We start from the raw sequence: 15,235 nt of genomic DNA, 5'->3' as shown, positions 1-15,235 counted from the left end.
GCTTTTGATGTGTTAGTAATCTGTGCCAAACACCACGTATATATTTCCAAAATGAACAAAAAGACCCCTCATTTTCAGACATTTAGTAGAAATTTTACGCAAAGATTTATTTGTGAAAAGTATAACGCAGTTGTGAATAATACAGTAGATAAATTTTACAAAGATTGGCGCCTGTATATGCATGTTTTGATGTAACCCTTAGGTTTTTTCTTTCTTAAATCCTTTTGATACTGCGACCACCAAGCCCTGAACATCCCCCCCTCCCCCACCCATCCTCCCACCCCATGTATGTTGTAATTGTTCAAGTGTTCTTCTGTTGTATGGTTCTGTCCCTTTGTTTTGGTGATGTCCTGTAATGTACAGTATATACATGTTAAAAAATTTTTTTTAAAGTTCACAAAAAGAGAATAAAAAACATAAAAAATACTACATTACGGATAAAGGAGTAGAATATTTCAAACAAACTGAGCTTTGATACAAGCTTTTGTGGTTTGATTTTAAAATTCGATCCGCACTCCGTTAACCTAATTTTCGTGTCACAGTCCAAGGGATATAACTAAGCTTACATTTAGGGCAGTAGACAGGAAAAGACACCGTTTGTGAATTGTACTGCATACTTTGCTCTGTATATCTACAGGGTAACAGGGTCGTTGTGAGCAAACTAACGACAGATTTTACATCATGGAAGCTCTAAAACGAAAGTACGAGCAGAACCGGGCAGAGGTACTGAACAATCTTGACGTCAGCAAGGACCTGCTGGAACTTATGACGCGTCATAGCCTCATCGACATTGCGGATTGCGTCAAATATCAGGTATGACGTCATCAATGACTGGTGACCGATATGTGTGTGTGTGTGTGTGTGTGTGTGTGTGTATGTGTGTGTGTGTGTGTGTGTGTGTGTGTGCGTGCGTGCGTGTGTGTGTGTGTGTGTGTGTGTCTGTGTGTGTGTGAGGTGTGTCTGTCTGTCTGTGTCTGTGTCCGTCTAAGTCTGTGTCTATCTGTCTGGGTGTCTGGCTGGCTGTCATTTCTGTCTGTTTGGTCACATTTTAGCAATCGTTCCTCAGCAGAGCCGCGGTTTTTTTTCCAAGGGATTAGTCTCCCACACATGCTGAGGGTGGTTGCTCCCCTTACACTATCGTTACTTGTGGTCGTGTCTTCTTGTAACAGGTCGTCCAACCCCCCTCCCTCCCCCCCCCCCCCCCCCAATTCCCCCCCCCCCCCACCTCGTTCTGCTAATTGTATTTGCACATTATCAATCAATTCATGCATATTTTCCTTTTAGAGTTTCAGGACAGGCAATAACAATTTCTAAGATTTTGAATTTTCTTGACCCTTTTGTTCATAAAAAAAAGTTGTTAATGCATTATTTCCTCAGTACACTGAAACTTGTGATTGTCAACGTCATCGTATGAGTACTCCGGTCATTCAATCACCATCAATACAGATTTTTGCCTTTTCTCTCTTGTTGTGACATCATCACGGTATTTTGTGGTGTCATCAGGGTATCCATGACGTCAAGAAGCGTAATGGCAGCCTGATGAAGACGATGGTAGAGCGGCGCACAGAGAAGGCCTACCCGCTCTTCATTCAGAGTCTCCGCCAAGCCGGACAAGATTCTGTGGCCAACCTACTCACAGACATCGGCGAGGAGACTCGCATACTGACACACTGTAGGTTTAGTTGATGAATGAGGAAATGGATATTGTCTTCTTCTTCTTCTTCTTTTTATCCTTCATCTTCTTTATGTGTGTGTGTGTGTGGGGGGGGTGTATGTATGTGTGTGTGTGGGTGGGTGTGCGTGTGTGTATGTGTGTGTGGTGTGTGTGTGTGTGTGTGTGTGTGCGTGCGTGCGCGCGTGCGTTTGTTGGTGCGTATGAACGTGCGTGCGTGCGTTCTTTGCAGATGTATAATGCAGACAAAATGTTCTTTCTCCCCCCAAAAATATTTAAACAATCCAATTAGTATGACCGTCCTTTCTGTCACAGTACAGTCAGAACTGGAACACGAGATAGGCGCCATCACAGACTTCATCCACCACGAGGAGAAACGGACAGGGATGGCACCTTCAGGGGGGAAGAAGGGGGATCAGACCCCAGACCCCCACCCTCCCCTTCCCGCCCCAACGTCAGACAGGGAGGTGTGGGTGGGGGTACAATCCACCCTGAAAAGAGCGAAGGCCCAGTTCGAGCGATGCAGGGTTGTCATCGACAAGCTTCACCAGGACTGCGAAGATCTTGCCCACGCTAACGGAGACATGGTTACCCAGATACGTAACTGCTACAGTCGTGTGCGGCGTATGTTGAAACCTGGTCAGCCCTCTAGTCAAGCAGGTAAGAATAGCAATGTTCAGTCACTTATATAAGTTTGCGATTTAGATTTATTCTAGATGAATCGCTGCCGCGGTCAATTGTAGCAAGTTTTGATTGTAATTCTGCCTACGTTTTGTGAAACGTCGCCCTCCTTCCAGTCAAACAGTCGACAGAAGGATGCAAGTTATATTCGCCATGATCAGAAGCGCGGTTCTTAGGACTCTCAGTGTCAACGGAGGTTAGAAAATCATAAGAACACGGCCGTAGTTGTATCAGACACCAGCTGGCACTGGCATTCTCCCTCAAGGTGGGGTGACAACAACGAAGATGATGACGACGACGACCAACGACGATAACAAAAGAAACAAGAACAACCATGATATTGTTTATAACAATTACTGTTCCTTATAGTGACATGCTTAAGCGGCCTGATATCAATTGAGCAAAGTCGATTTCGCAACGTCTACTACTTCAGGAAGCTCGCTGCACGTAGCGTTGGCACGGATTATTCAAAATACTTCGATTTCGGGCTCAATAGACAACTTTTGGAAATTTGTTTGTTTGTTTGTTTGCTTAACGCCCAGCCGACCACGAAGGGCCATATCAGGGCGGTGCTGCTTTGACATTTAACGTGCGCCACACACAAGACAGAAGTCGCAGCACAGGCTTCATGTCTCACCCAGTCACATTATTCTGACGCCGGACCAACCAGTCCAAGCATGCACTAACCCCATAATGCCAGACGCCAGGCGGAGCAGCCACTAGATTGCCAATTTTAAAGTCTTAGGTATGACCTGGCCGGGGTTCGAACCCACGACCTCCCGATCACGGGGCGAACGCCTTACCACAAGGCCAACCGTGCCGGTCTTTTGGAAATACCTTCGTCAGGTCTGTATGGGTTGTGAAAGAGTGAATGCCCTTGCTTTCCCTCTGACAAATAACTTCACACGTGCTCCTGTCCACGTGTTTCCGACACACCCCTCGCTAGTGATTGGCCCCTCCAATGTTTGTCCGAGTAAAAAGAAAGAGCATTCACTATTTCACAACCCATACAAACCCGACAAAGTTATTTTCGGAATACGTCTATTAAGGACAGTGTTTACTACAGATGCAGTACCGAAGAACACCCAGGCGATGTTCCACAGCCTGATAGAGGACGTGGAGAAGCTGATGAGCAGGAAGAGCCAGGCCCAGCAAGAGGAGAACGAGGGAAGAACTACAGCCATGAGGATGTTGAGGCATCTCAGAGACTGGATCCAGGTGAGGATTTTTGTATTTGCGATATCCAGATTTCTAGCAGTATTATTGTGTGCTGCTTATGTTGAGAGCACCTGATCTTCAGAAAAAGTTACAATTAAAACTCTATTTATTAATTTAACAAGTAAACAAGCACATGAGGTCGACAAGAAAGTACGTTTCGTATGACATAATTCTTTCTGTAATGAGACCTGCAGCATCGCCTTGACGTGCACGGGTGGAAACGCTATTTTCACAATATTGTACAAACCGAGTACTTTGTACATGGTAATTACACATTCATGTTTACCATCATCAATGGCCATAATTACCGACAGTAAACGTGTTGACAGATCGATGTTTTTTCCCTTTGGTTCTGTATTCAGGAAAGATCCTCCATACTGGACACCCTTCACGCCACCAGCTCCCCCTCCTCCCCCCGCGTCAACCGGCTGCCCCTCCTGACGTCACGAAGGGGGACAGGTGCGAGCCATGGGGGGTCACATCTCCACCTCCATCACAACCAGCCCCTCCCCAGACACTCAAGTCCCCGGCTGAATACTCCATCACATCCAAGGTAAACAATTATTCAAAGTATTGTTTTCGTTCTTTGTTTGTCAGTCTTACTGTAGTCACTACTGTGCCTGAACAGTCGTATGGCAAGCATCCATTTTAGGAAATTGCAAAAGCCGTATTGAATTAAAACTCAACATCTGCGATCAAAATAACAAGAAAGGTTATTTAGTGCAAGGTTTAACAATAAGCAAATTCCAAACTTTGACAAAATGTAGGAACAGACTTTTCCGAAGTTGGTTGGCTGATTTGTTTGTTTGTTTGTTTGCTTAACGCCCAGCCGACCACGAAGGTCCATATCAGGGCGGTGCTGCTTTGACATATAACGTGCGCCACACACAAGACAGAAGTCGCAGCACAGGCTTCATGTCTCACCCAGTCACATTATTCTGACACCGGACCAACCAGTCCTAGCACTAACCCTATAATGCCAGACGTCAGGCGGAGCAGCCACTAGATTGCCAATTTTAAAGTCTTAGGTATGACCCGGCCGGGGTTCGAACCCACGACCTCCCGATCACGGGGCGGACGCCTTACCACTAGGCCAACCGTGCCGGTCGGTTGGCTGGTTATTGTTTGTTTTTACATCGTCCCTACAACCAATATGGCTAGCCGGGACCCATGCAAGTCAGTTTACATGGCAGTAGCCATGCTCAAAACTAGTTTCGAGTTTAGGTCTATCAACTTCTCCACAGATCACAAGACACCACTAACGAAGGCGTCATCAGCCCAGTGACCTCCATGGGCGAGGCCGGCGGCTCAGGTCAAGGTCAAGCAATGGAGGTCGCGGAACACCTACGTCACGTGGAACCTCACGCCATCAGCACCGTGCTGGAGGGACTCCACTTGTTGGAACAGCAGGTCCGACGCTACGTGCACATGGAGATCCTGCTGACGGACAAGTTCAGGATGGAGATGAGGTACCGGCACCTCAGAAGGAAGAGTCACGGGTACACGCCGAGAGGTGAGACTGTTGAGCCGTCTTTGTGTTGTTACCACTGAGTTGTATACACATAGCGCTGTGGTTGTAACGTGGGTTGATTTGGAGATTGTTTATTTGTGTTTGTTTGGTTAATTGTTTTTTGTGTGTTAGTTAGTTAGTTAGTTAGTTAGTTAGTTAGTTAGTTAGTCAGTCAGTCACTCACTCACTCACTCACTCACTCACTCACTCACTCACTTACTTACTTACTTTGTTTGTTTGTTTGTTTGTTTGTGATGATAAATGGTACTGTAACTTATCGGTGATTGCTGTCGCGTCCAAAATGGATGACAAAAGCACAAATCAAAATCTTCTTTTTTTTTCAATGGGAGTGAGCCTTCAAAAACTGCAGAAGTCACCACCAGGCTGTATTTCTTTCTATGCAGGACTTGAGGAAGCCCGAAAGGCGTTAGAGAAACTGGAGTCAGGCAGCAACGTGCACCGCAACCACACTGTGGGCCCAGGGGGGGATGACGGGTTCTACCTCACCAAGCTCAGGGCCTCACTCGACTCCATGCATGAAGAGTACGATGCCTGTGCTACTTACATGGAGCGGATTGCTAACTCTCTTGTAAAGGTTTGTCTTTTCATGTGTACAGTTATAAAGATACCAAATGAAAAGAATTTTTTTTTTTTAATAATTGTTAAATGTTTATTTATTTTTTATATATATAAAAAGTAAGTTTTCGTTTGTAAAACTAAATACTGAGTTTAGTTAAAATACTAGATAATAAGAAATCGTCTTTTATTTATATATATTTTTTTTTATTAGAAAAAGTAAGTTTTCATTTGTAAAGTTGTCAAATCTGAACTGTTCGCTGTGTCCTTGACGAGGGCAAAATGTGTGTTGTCAGTTGATTTATAGGGGAACAGTCTTGTATGATTCTTCCGTTTTCTGGCTTTGAAAGCCCTCGTAGGTCATGTGCTGTATTACATTAATTTTGTTGAAATTTGAAGCTTTCTGACGGTGTACATAGTTCCGACCAATACAAATAATAAAATTAGGTAGCTTCCAGAAATTGAGACATTTGAAACTTAGATACAGTTCAGAATCTGGAGGAAATAAAATGCACACTCAGCCATTTTTTTTTTTTTTTTTTTAGATCCCCAACGTGGACAGCTTCCTCGCCCAGACCGAGGACTCGCACCAGCACAAGAAGAACAAGAAGCACGACAAGGACCACAAGAACCGCCAGGCCGCTCATTCCTCCACGGCTAACGACAAATCCACCTCAGTCTTCGGCTTCTTCAGCCGCGGTAAGAAGGCGGACGCCTCCGCCTCTTCGTCCATCTGCTCCCCCTTTATCTCGAAACCCTCCGGACGAGAATCCAAGCTCAGCAACCTCCCAGCCTTAGCCACCCCGACGCCCAACCACACCGGCGTTGGTGATGAGTCGCTACTGTCCCAACTGAAGCTCCTGGTGGCCAACTATGAGATGGTCAAGCTGAAGCTGAACAGACTAGAGGACAGATATCGGAGAGAGTACGACACCAAGAGGAGGGCTTTCGACACCACGCTGCGAGACCGAGAGGACGAGGTCGCGTCCCTGCAGATCAGGATGAAGGAGGTGGAGGCAGAGAAGGAGAAGTACCGTAGTCTCTACGATAAGATGAAGATCACTTTTGCCAAGAAGCGTTGAGGTTTCTGACTGTAATACTTGTCATTCTTGTTTTGCTATTGTTGAAAGGTCCATGTCTCCAATGATCAACAGTTGTCTTTCAAGGGTTTGGAATGAAACGTTATTGCTTTAATGAACCCTAAGCTTAGAAGGAGAAGTATTGTGGTCTCTACGGTAAGATGAAGATCACTTTTGCCAAGAAGCATTGAGGTTTCAGACAGAAAGTCTGGCATTTATCTTGTTGCTTGTTGTTGTTTTTTGCCTTAATGTTGTTGTTGTTGAAAGGTTACCACATTGTTTTCTACTGTTATCTCTTATGGTTCACTTGTAAAGGTCAAAATACCTCAAAATCTGTTCAACCAACCCCTTCTTCGCTGCTGCCATATAATTGTATCTCACTGCCTTTTAATGAACGAATTTGTTGGTAGAAACTTTATCACCATAACGCTGCGATGCAGAGAGGATGAGATGGTTTCCTGCAGATCAGGCTGAAGGCGAAGTATCGTGGTCTCTACCAGCAGATGAAGATCCTCTTGCCAAGAAGCGTTGAGAACTCATATGCATACTGTAATCGTGGTTTATTTCTTCGTTTGTTTGTTGTTGTTGTTGTTGTTGTTGTTGTTGTTGTTGTTGTTGTTGTTGTTGTTGTTGTTGTTGTTGTTGTTGTTGTTGTTGTTGTTTTTAGGTGTTTTTTGGTTTTGTTTTTTAGAAAGGTCCATGTACTATGTCTCTACTGTCTTTCAGGGGTTTGGAGTGAAACGTTATTACTGCAATGAACCTTAGAAGGATAAGTACCGTGGTCTCTACGATAAGATGAAGATCATCTTTGCCAAGAAGCGATGAGGTCTAGATGTTGAGATCGTGTCGTGCGTAAGCTGTAATGTGTTAGTTTCTGTTGTTGCTGAAAGCGTAATAGCGGGGGTTCTACTTGCAACGAAAACACATAAACCTTTCAAACACTTGTTACATTTTATGTTATGCCCCAAAAGGCAAGTTAAGAATAAAATAAGGGTTTTTAGAAACATGGCCATCACAAAAATGCGATTGTTTTTAAGAAATAAGGCTTTAAACCTGGCGCCTTCATGCAGACGAAATTGGAACAAATGCTAGTCCGCAGCACAGGAATAAAATACAAAACTTCACCGAAAAAAATATTACGAGTTATTGAAATAAACATAATAATATATTCTGACTTGTTATGTTGATATAATTGTTATTTGGAGCTCAAAATATTTTTAAAAGCGTTTTGAAAATACAGAAGAACGGATGGGCAGAATGAAAAAAATGGCGGACATCGCACATGCATTCTTTGTTTTGGCAGCTGAAAAGTCTCTCTGGTGAGTACATTTGACATGTTTGGACAATTACAGTAACTCTGCCGTGTGTTGACAAAACCGAGTAAGTCCACTGAAGCTACTTCCGAGAAAAACGACTTTTAGTGTTTGATAAAATGTCTCAAAAGTGATGAGTATCTAGATCCACCCACTAGGATGTAGAGGTTACATGCCGAGTCTCAGTGATTATTAAAAATAATGGTCGAAGTTAGCGGATCATGAAAAATGCGAGCTTCAGCGAGCTTTTTCATGACCGCGAACTGAGACCATTATTTTTAATAATCACTGAGACGAGGTGTGTAACCTCTTTATTCCTCCTTTCTTCAGTTATTCCAAAAAAACAGGAGTTTTTGTGCGAAAGTGTGATCGAATCCGAATCACTCAACCAGTCAACCTGCGCAGGCGATCGATTAATGCGCGGTTGTATAGTTCCGTGCAAATCATTCCATTCTGTTAACACTTCTTTTCAGTTTCCCTGTTTTGGACTAAAATCAAGTACACAGATATGCTGTTATTCTGCTGTGGCGGTAAAGGCAGATATTGTGTGTTCTGTTTATGTTTTAGTATCGTTTAGTAAATGTTCTTTCGTCAAATGGGACTAGCAGACGAACTTTTACACCCGTGTTCCAACGTTAATTACTGTATGAAGTTCAGTTTTCTGGGGAAAATAGTGTATGAAACCGCTTTATGTTGTTTAAATTGATGAGATGTGTGCATTTGGTTGCGTGTGATCTGTTTATAAAATGAAATATTGTTGAAAACTGACCGTCGGATTGCAGTCACTGTTGTTGAAGAAACTGCGTTAAAAGAAGTGGAACTACTCTTGTCGCTAGAGTATGAGTTACTTGCCTTGGGAATTTGCTTGTGATGAACGGTTTGTGCACTGCAGATCTAGATTCAGAAAACAACCGAACTCATGGATTTTATATGGAGATTCATGTGTTCAGGCCTGTAGTTGTTAATTTAAATGCGGTATGTTTGTATTGTTTGCTCCAGAGATGTATACTTCGTACGTATAGAGCGTTCGGAACTTTTCAGTCGCAAAAGTAGTACCGAAACAGAACAGCTTCTCAACCCATTGCACTATCGAGGATTCAGGCTGTTGCTGGCTCGTTATTTGTTTGGTTGCTGGGTCATTATCGAAAAATAACTAGCTCTACAAGTTTACAGAGGTAAAGAAGCAGAGGGGGGAATAAAATAAAATAAATAGTAATTAATTTACGTTTAGATCTAAAACTCGATTTTCATAATAATCTGATGGATGGTTTTGATTTTGTTGGGCATTTTGTGGACTTACTTATTGGTTTTACCACCTTTTCGCCCAATATTAGATCTAACAAAAAATGGGTAGATCTAAGCAAGCGGACTTACTTGGTTTTACCAAAATATTTGAAAGAAGAAGTGTTGTCAAGAGAAATGACAAAATAGTGAAAATGCACAAGAGAGAGAGAGAGAGAGAGAGAGACAGAGAGGGGAAGAGACTGGGGGGGGGGGGGGGAGAGAAGGCATGGGGGCGGGAGAGAGAGCACCCCCCGCGGGTTAGGGGGAAGAATTTACCCGATGCTCCCCAGCATGTAGTAAGAGGCGACTAACGGATTCTGATTCTCTTTTTACCCTTGTTAAGTGTTTTTAGTGTTTTTTGTATAGAATATAGTCAATTTTTGTAAAGATTTTAGTCAAGCAGTATGTAAGAAATGTTAAGTCCTTTGTACTGGAAACTTGCATTCTCCCAGTAAGGTAATACATTGTACTACGTTGCAAGCCCCTGGAGCAAATTTTTGATTAGTGCTTTTGTGAACAAGAAACAATTGACAAGTGGCTCTATCCCATCTCCCCCCTTTCCCCGTCGCGATATAACCTTCGTGGTTGAAAACGACGTTAAACACCAAATAAAGAAAAGACAGAAAGGGAGAGAGAGCGGGATGGAGGGAGAGAGAGAAATAAAGGGAGGGAGGGAGATAGAGAGATGGAAGGAGGGGTGGAGAGAGGGAGACAGAGAGAGAAGGTGATAGGGAGGGAGAGAGAGAGAGAGAGAGATATGGAGAGAGAGATAAATGGGGAGGAAGAGAGAGAGATAGGAATGGACTGAGGGAGGGGGAAGAAGGATGGATTTAGGGATACACAGCCTCAAACCCGTGTGTGGTTTTGAAAAAAACCCTGGGTGGGTTGTCAGCCACCCAGTTTTTTCAAGTGCCAATAAGTGCCATAGGGTTAGGTTAGGGTTAGTTACCGTTCCGGCTTTTTAAAAATTGTTTCTAATTACCATAAAATAAACACCTCAATTTTAGTCTTCTCAAAGAACAAACCACCCAATTGTGTGTCCGTCTGCCTGTGTGTGTGTGTGTGTGTGTGTGTGTGTGTGTGTGTATGTGTGTGTGTGTGTGTGTGTGTGTTTCAACGGTGGGGGAGTACATCGGACATTTTGGGGTATTAAGGTCCCATTAGGGTATTATGAGCCCGTCCTCATATTACACCACCAAGGTACCCCTATCTACCCCAGTGTGTGTGTTTTTTTCTTTCTTTTGCAGTTTAGCAGTTGCTGCTCACTCTGAAGACCCTGTGTTGTGATCAATACCTTCCAGGGCTTCCTCAGTACATGACTGTGGTTCTGCTCCTGTTGTTCAGGCTCTCCATATCACTTAATTCTTGATGTGACACCTTCATTGTGATTGTGAGTTGTTAAAAAAAACCATTTCATGCTTTTTCTCTGTCTTATCATCCATGAAGAAAAAGTGGCTACTATCTGGAGGTGTGGGGGGGGGGGGTATAGGAGTAATGTGGTGACAATTATGATGTCAAATATAAAATAAAATAAAATAATAATGAATAGCATTTATAAAGCGCACATCTTATCAGTTGAAAAACTCAATGCACTAACTCACGGATTCACCAAAAGCAAGAACAATCAAAGCAAACACTACCATTTAGACCATTAACACAGAAAATTAACAATATAAAACGAAATATGACAATTATTACCGCCCCCACCCCCACATACAGCCCCCCCACACACACACACACACATACACTCACCATCATCATACAAAAAAGCCACTCTATACAAACAAAGATAGGTGATAGAGAACAGCAAAACTGTCCAAGCAGACAGTTTCATTTTTTCAATGATAGAACTTGCGAAACAAGTAGCTCTTTAGCTGAGTTTTAAACCCAGCCAAGGTAGGCTGATCTCTGAGATATAAATATACATATACCATGATATATATATATATATACCATGTGATCAATGTGTGTGTGTGTGTTTGTGTGTGTGTGTGTATGTGTGTGTGTGTGTGTGGTGTTTTAACACATGCTATCTAATTTCTGTCGACAGGACCATCCAATATGCCGAAGAAAAAGAAGCGAGGGAGGGAAGATGAAGAAACCGACATAGATATGAGACACTGGCTGAAAACTTGGGGCACTTTCATGCTAGGGGAGCACTTCCATCTGATATTTCATCAAGGCTTCCCAACGGCCCTAACTTGGCAAACATCTTTTGGCAGAACAAGGCGGTAATCCACAGCAGCTGCAGGTTGAAATACAGCTCCTCGCGCCTTAAACGAGTGAGGGAATTGGCTCGAAAGATTACGAAGCTGCAGACATGGATTCAACACAGACAGAATTTGAGCGACCACGGAAATCAGTGCGTCAAACAAGCTCCTGTCCAAAATTTGGATACTGATGTTGTGCTCGCCATTGCTGCTGCTGCCCGTCGCCCTGGGCTTGAAGTGTGGATCGCTGTGGGAGTCGGCCAGAATTACCAATACATCTCTGCACATGACATCGCCAGCATGTTGGGACCAGAAAAAGCCAGCTGTCTGCCACTGTTCCACAGCTTCAGCGGCTGTGATACGGTCTCGTCGTCCAGCAGCATTGGGAAGAAAACAGCATGGGATGTGTGGTATCTGTTTCCTGACATCAGTGAGGCCTTCCAGTCTCTGTCAGAAGCACCCACAGAGATCTCCGCATATGACAGAGCCTTGCTGGAGAGATATGTTGTACTTTTGTATGACAGAACAAGCAACTTTCCGGATGTCAACTCTGCGAGGGGACGGCCTGTTTGCAAAGGTTGGCCGCCAGATCGACAACATTCCTCCAACTAGCGAAACCCTTTTGCAGCATGCAAGGAGAGCTGTTTATCAAGGAGGACATATCTGGGGTCAGGCTGAAGTCGCCACGCCTAGTCTTCCAAACCCTGGCGACTGGGGTTGGCAATTTGTCAATGGTGCTTGGCAACCATTCTTGACTGCCCTGGACGAGGCTTCGAAGACATGCCGTGAACTGTGGAAGTGTGGCTGCAAAAAGGGATGCAAGAGCATGCGGTGCCGGTGTCGTAAGGCTGTGTTGAAATGCACAGCACTTTGCAAGTGCACGTGTGTCCCTGCTTGCTGAATGGATCTTGACTGGTTTTGGAAATGGACAGCACCTGTGTTCTGAACTATAATTATATCAGGTGCATACCTGTTTGACCTTGAACTTTAATGCACAATAATGTGAAGATATATATACATAGCAGGCCTGCTGATAATATAATACAGGTAATATGTTCACCAAATCCTGTATTCCCACTTCATGTTGGTGCTGAGAAAATAGCATTCCTAGAATTACCTGCCGGCACCCCTCGTTTGACCTTGAAATTTGACCTTAAATATACAATGACATAAGTGAATTAACTATGGGTGTGAAAGCATTACCTTATGATACTATCTATCACTTTTTATGATCCAAGTGCATATATGGTTACTGAGAAATTAGCATTTTACAGTCACTTACCCAAACGTGACACTGACTTTCTATTTGACCTTGATCTTTGACCTTGGATATATAACAACATGTGTACATATACTTCGATGTTACAACACTACTTCATGAGAGTGCGTGTGCAAATTTTGATGTTTGTAGTGCATATGGTTCCTGAGATATTAGCATTTCTAGGGTCAAATGGCGGCCATTTTGAATTGTTCTAAAAATAGATACTGAAAGGGAGAAATTGCGATGGCCATGTTTCTAAATTTCTTTAGGATCACTTACTCTATCACTCTGCCAAGTTTTATAAATGTAACACAAATTTGAAAGATTCTGACAAATAGAACCCCTACTATAACGCTTTTCTTTCGACTGTTGTCTTCTATATTGTTTATCAGGCCAAAGATCCATGCGGCGATGATCACACGAATCTATCGTTGTTTTGCACGTGTTGTCGGCGAAAGGTTGACGCTGTAATGATCTTCAGAATCTTCTAAGATTCTTCTTCTCCGTTCTTCACAATCCTTATATTTTTGTTCCGTGTGTTCCTTTAACGCTGTAATCAATCTCGGAATCTGTCCAGACGCTTTGTCTTCTCTTTGTGAGTGAAATCCGTTATTTCTTCAAATGTATTACCTGAAGGTAAAACGTTCTCGGTTTGACTGTTGACTTTCAAGTGATTCTCCAGGTCAATCTCAGGTAATTCTTTCAGTTTTATCTGTTGTCTTTCATAAATATCGATGTGTACTCAAGTTCCTTGTCGTTGCCAAAAACATTTGATACTGCTCATGTAGAATCAGTTGAAGACCATTGCCACATCAGTATTAACCATAACAAGTCTGTGATATCATGTAGATATTTTCGTTCATGTAATCATAATACGTTGCAAGTGTTGAATAAATATGCTTGAGAAGTTGTCTGTTGTTGGGTGAATTGTTCTAATGAAAGATGGCGGAGGACGTGTGTGTGTGTGTGTGTGTGTGTGTGTGTGTGTGTGTGTATGTCTGTCTGTCTGTCTGTCTGTCTGTCTGTCTCTGTGTCTCCGTGTGTGTATGTGTGTGTGCCTGTGTCTGTGTGTTTGTGTCTGTGTCTGTCTGCCTCTCTTTCTATCTTTCTGGTTCTCCGTCTATCTGTCTGTCGGTCAATCTGTCGGTCGGTCTGCCTTTCTCTCCGTCTGTTTGTCTGCGTCTGGGTCTGTGTCTCTTCGTCTGTCTTCTGTGCAAGTAAGAAAACCATGTACATTCTACAGAGAACCACTTACAGAACTGTTTCACAAGGAGTACATATTTTCTCCGAAGACATTCTTTTCCAATGGTATGTTCTCCGTCGTTATTATTTTGCTTGTAAACGTGTGATCTGAAAGCACTTGCAGCGGCGCTTTTTATCCTGTCCCAAGGTGACAGCATTTGCACTTGATCACCCGCTATTCCCCGCACTGTGGTCAGGTCTTCGACCTTCGACCTCGAACATGTTTAGATTGAAGTTCAAGAGATTTGGACGTGGGTGAATTGATCGAGAACAACAGTCAATTCCGTGTTCTTGCTTCGCCTTTCCAGTTTTGTAATCTTTTGTTGTTGTGGTTGAATTCCTGAAGCTATCGTTACTTTTGTTCCTAGCCTCCAAAACGCAAACGCTTTTTTTGTTTGTTTGTTTGTTTGTTTGTTGTTTGTTTGCTTGTTTGTTTGTTTGTTCGCTGGCTCGCCCGCTTGCTTGCTTTCTTGGCTCTTTGGCTCTTTGTTTCTTTGTTTCTTTTGTTTGTTTATAATATTCCACTTGTTTTTGTTTTTTTGATGGTTTAATGTCTTCAGCTTAACAAGCCAAATCGACATAAAAAAAACCCACACACACACACAAAACCACAATCAAAAATACATAAAAACAACAGCAAAACAAAAAAGTTGTATGTGGGGGAATGGGACGAAACGTAATGATCGAGTGGAAAATGTTTGAAGTAGAGCAGTGTTTATGTTTAAGCCCAAAAACAAATGTTCACTAATACGAGAAAAAAAGGACTGAGACTTACAGTGTTGGCTTTATCGCACTTTTTGTGTGACCTTTGGCTTTGTAGAGACAACATTTGGCGACAATGACCCTTTCACTTATTCTCGCTTCGCCTGGACATCGTAGGGTAATGCATAATGGATGAGCTTTTGACAGAACGGTAGCAAAACACTTACCACCGCCTCTGTTTCTGTCAACACTGTCAGCTCTCGTGTTAATGTTAGAAGTGCTACCGTAAATGAAGAGGAAATGAGTAAGCACACGATTGTCACAAAACTGTAGAATATCCTTTCAGCGCTTTGTCAATGATTTGCTGGAGTTCTTGAGTGGGTTAAAACCCAACCCGCTAAAACGGAACGTCAATGTTTTTGTAAACTCTTCAAGTAGGAGAAATGGGAGGGAAGAATTGTGGACAAGTGATTCGAATCATTCGAAC

General features: G+C 43.1%; 1 protein-coding gene across 1 annotated transcript; it reads left to right on the top strand.

Annotated features, from left to right (window-relative positions):
- The first annotated feature begins 644 nt into the window (after positions 1 to 644).
- Positions 645 to 7,625, top strand: LOC138967709 (uncharacterized). The gene is made up of 7 exons (XM_070340363.1): positions 645 to 813; positions 1,504 to 1,672; positions 1,988 to 2,332; positions 4,169 to 4,175; positions 4,816 to 5,084; positions 5,486 to 5,676; positions 6,203 to 7,625. The coding sequence occupies exons 1-7, from the start codon at positions 682 to 684 to the stop codon at positions 6,737 to 6,739; spliced, it is 1,650 nt and encodes a 549-aa protein (XP_070196464.1). The 5' UTR covers positions 645 to 681; the 3' UTR covers positions 6,740 to 7,625.
- Positions 7,626 to 15,235: the final 7,610 nt, after the last annotated feature.

Source organism: Littorina saxatilis, linkage group LG5 (assembly GCF_037325665.1).
Source record: "Littorina saxatilis isolate snail1 linkage group LG5, US_GU_Lsax_2.0, whole genome shotgun sequence".
NCBI classification, from domain to species: domain Eukaryota; kingdom Metazoa; phylum Mollusca; class Gastropoda; order Littorinimorpha; family Littorinidae; genus Littorina; species Littorina saxatilis.
Note: the sequence above shows the minus strand (reverse complement) of the source record. Positions and strands in the feature narration are given on the sequence as shown.

Coding starts and splice junctions, on each gene's coding strand:
- LOC138967709 (XM_070340363.1), top strand. CDS start 682: ATGGAAGCTCTAAAACGAAAGTACGAGCAGAACCGGGCAGAGGTACTG. Junction 5,085..5,485: donor TCACGGGTACACGCCGAGAG/GTGAGACTGTTG, acceptor CTTTCTATGCAG/GACTTGAGGAAGCCCGAAAG. Junction 5,677..6,202: donor TTGCTAACTCTCTTGTAAAG/GTTTGTCTTTTC, acceptor TTTTTTTTTTAG/ATCCCCAACGTGGACAGCTT.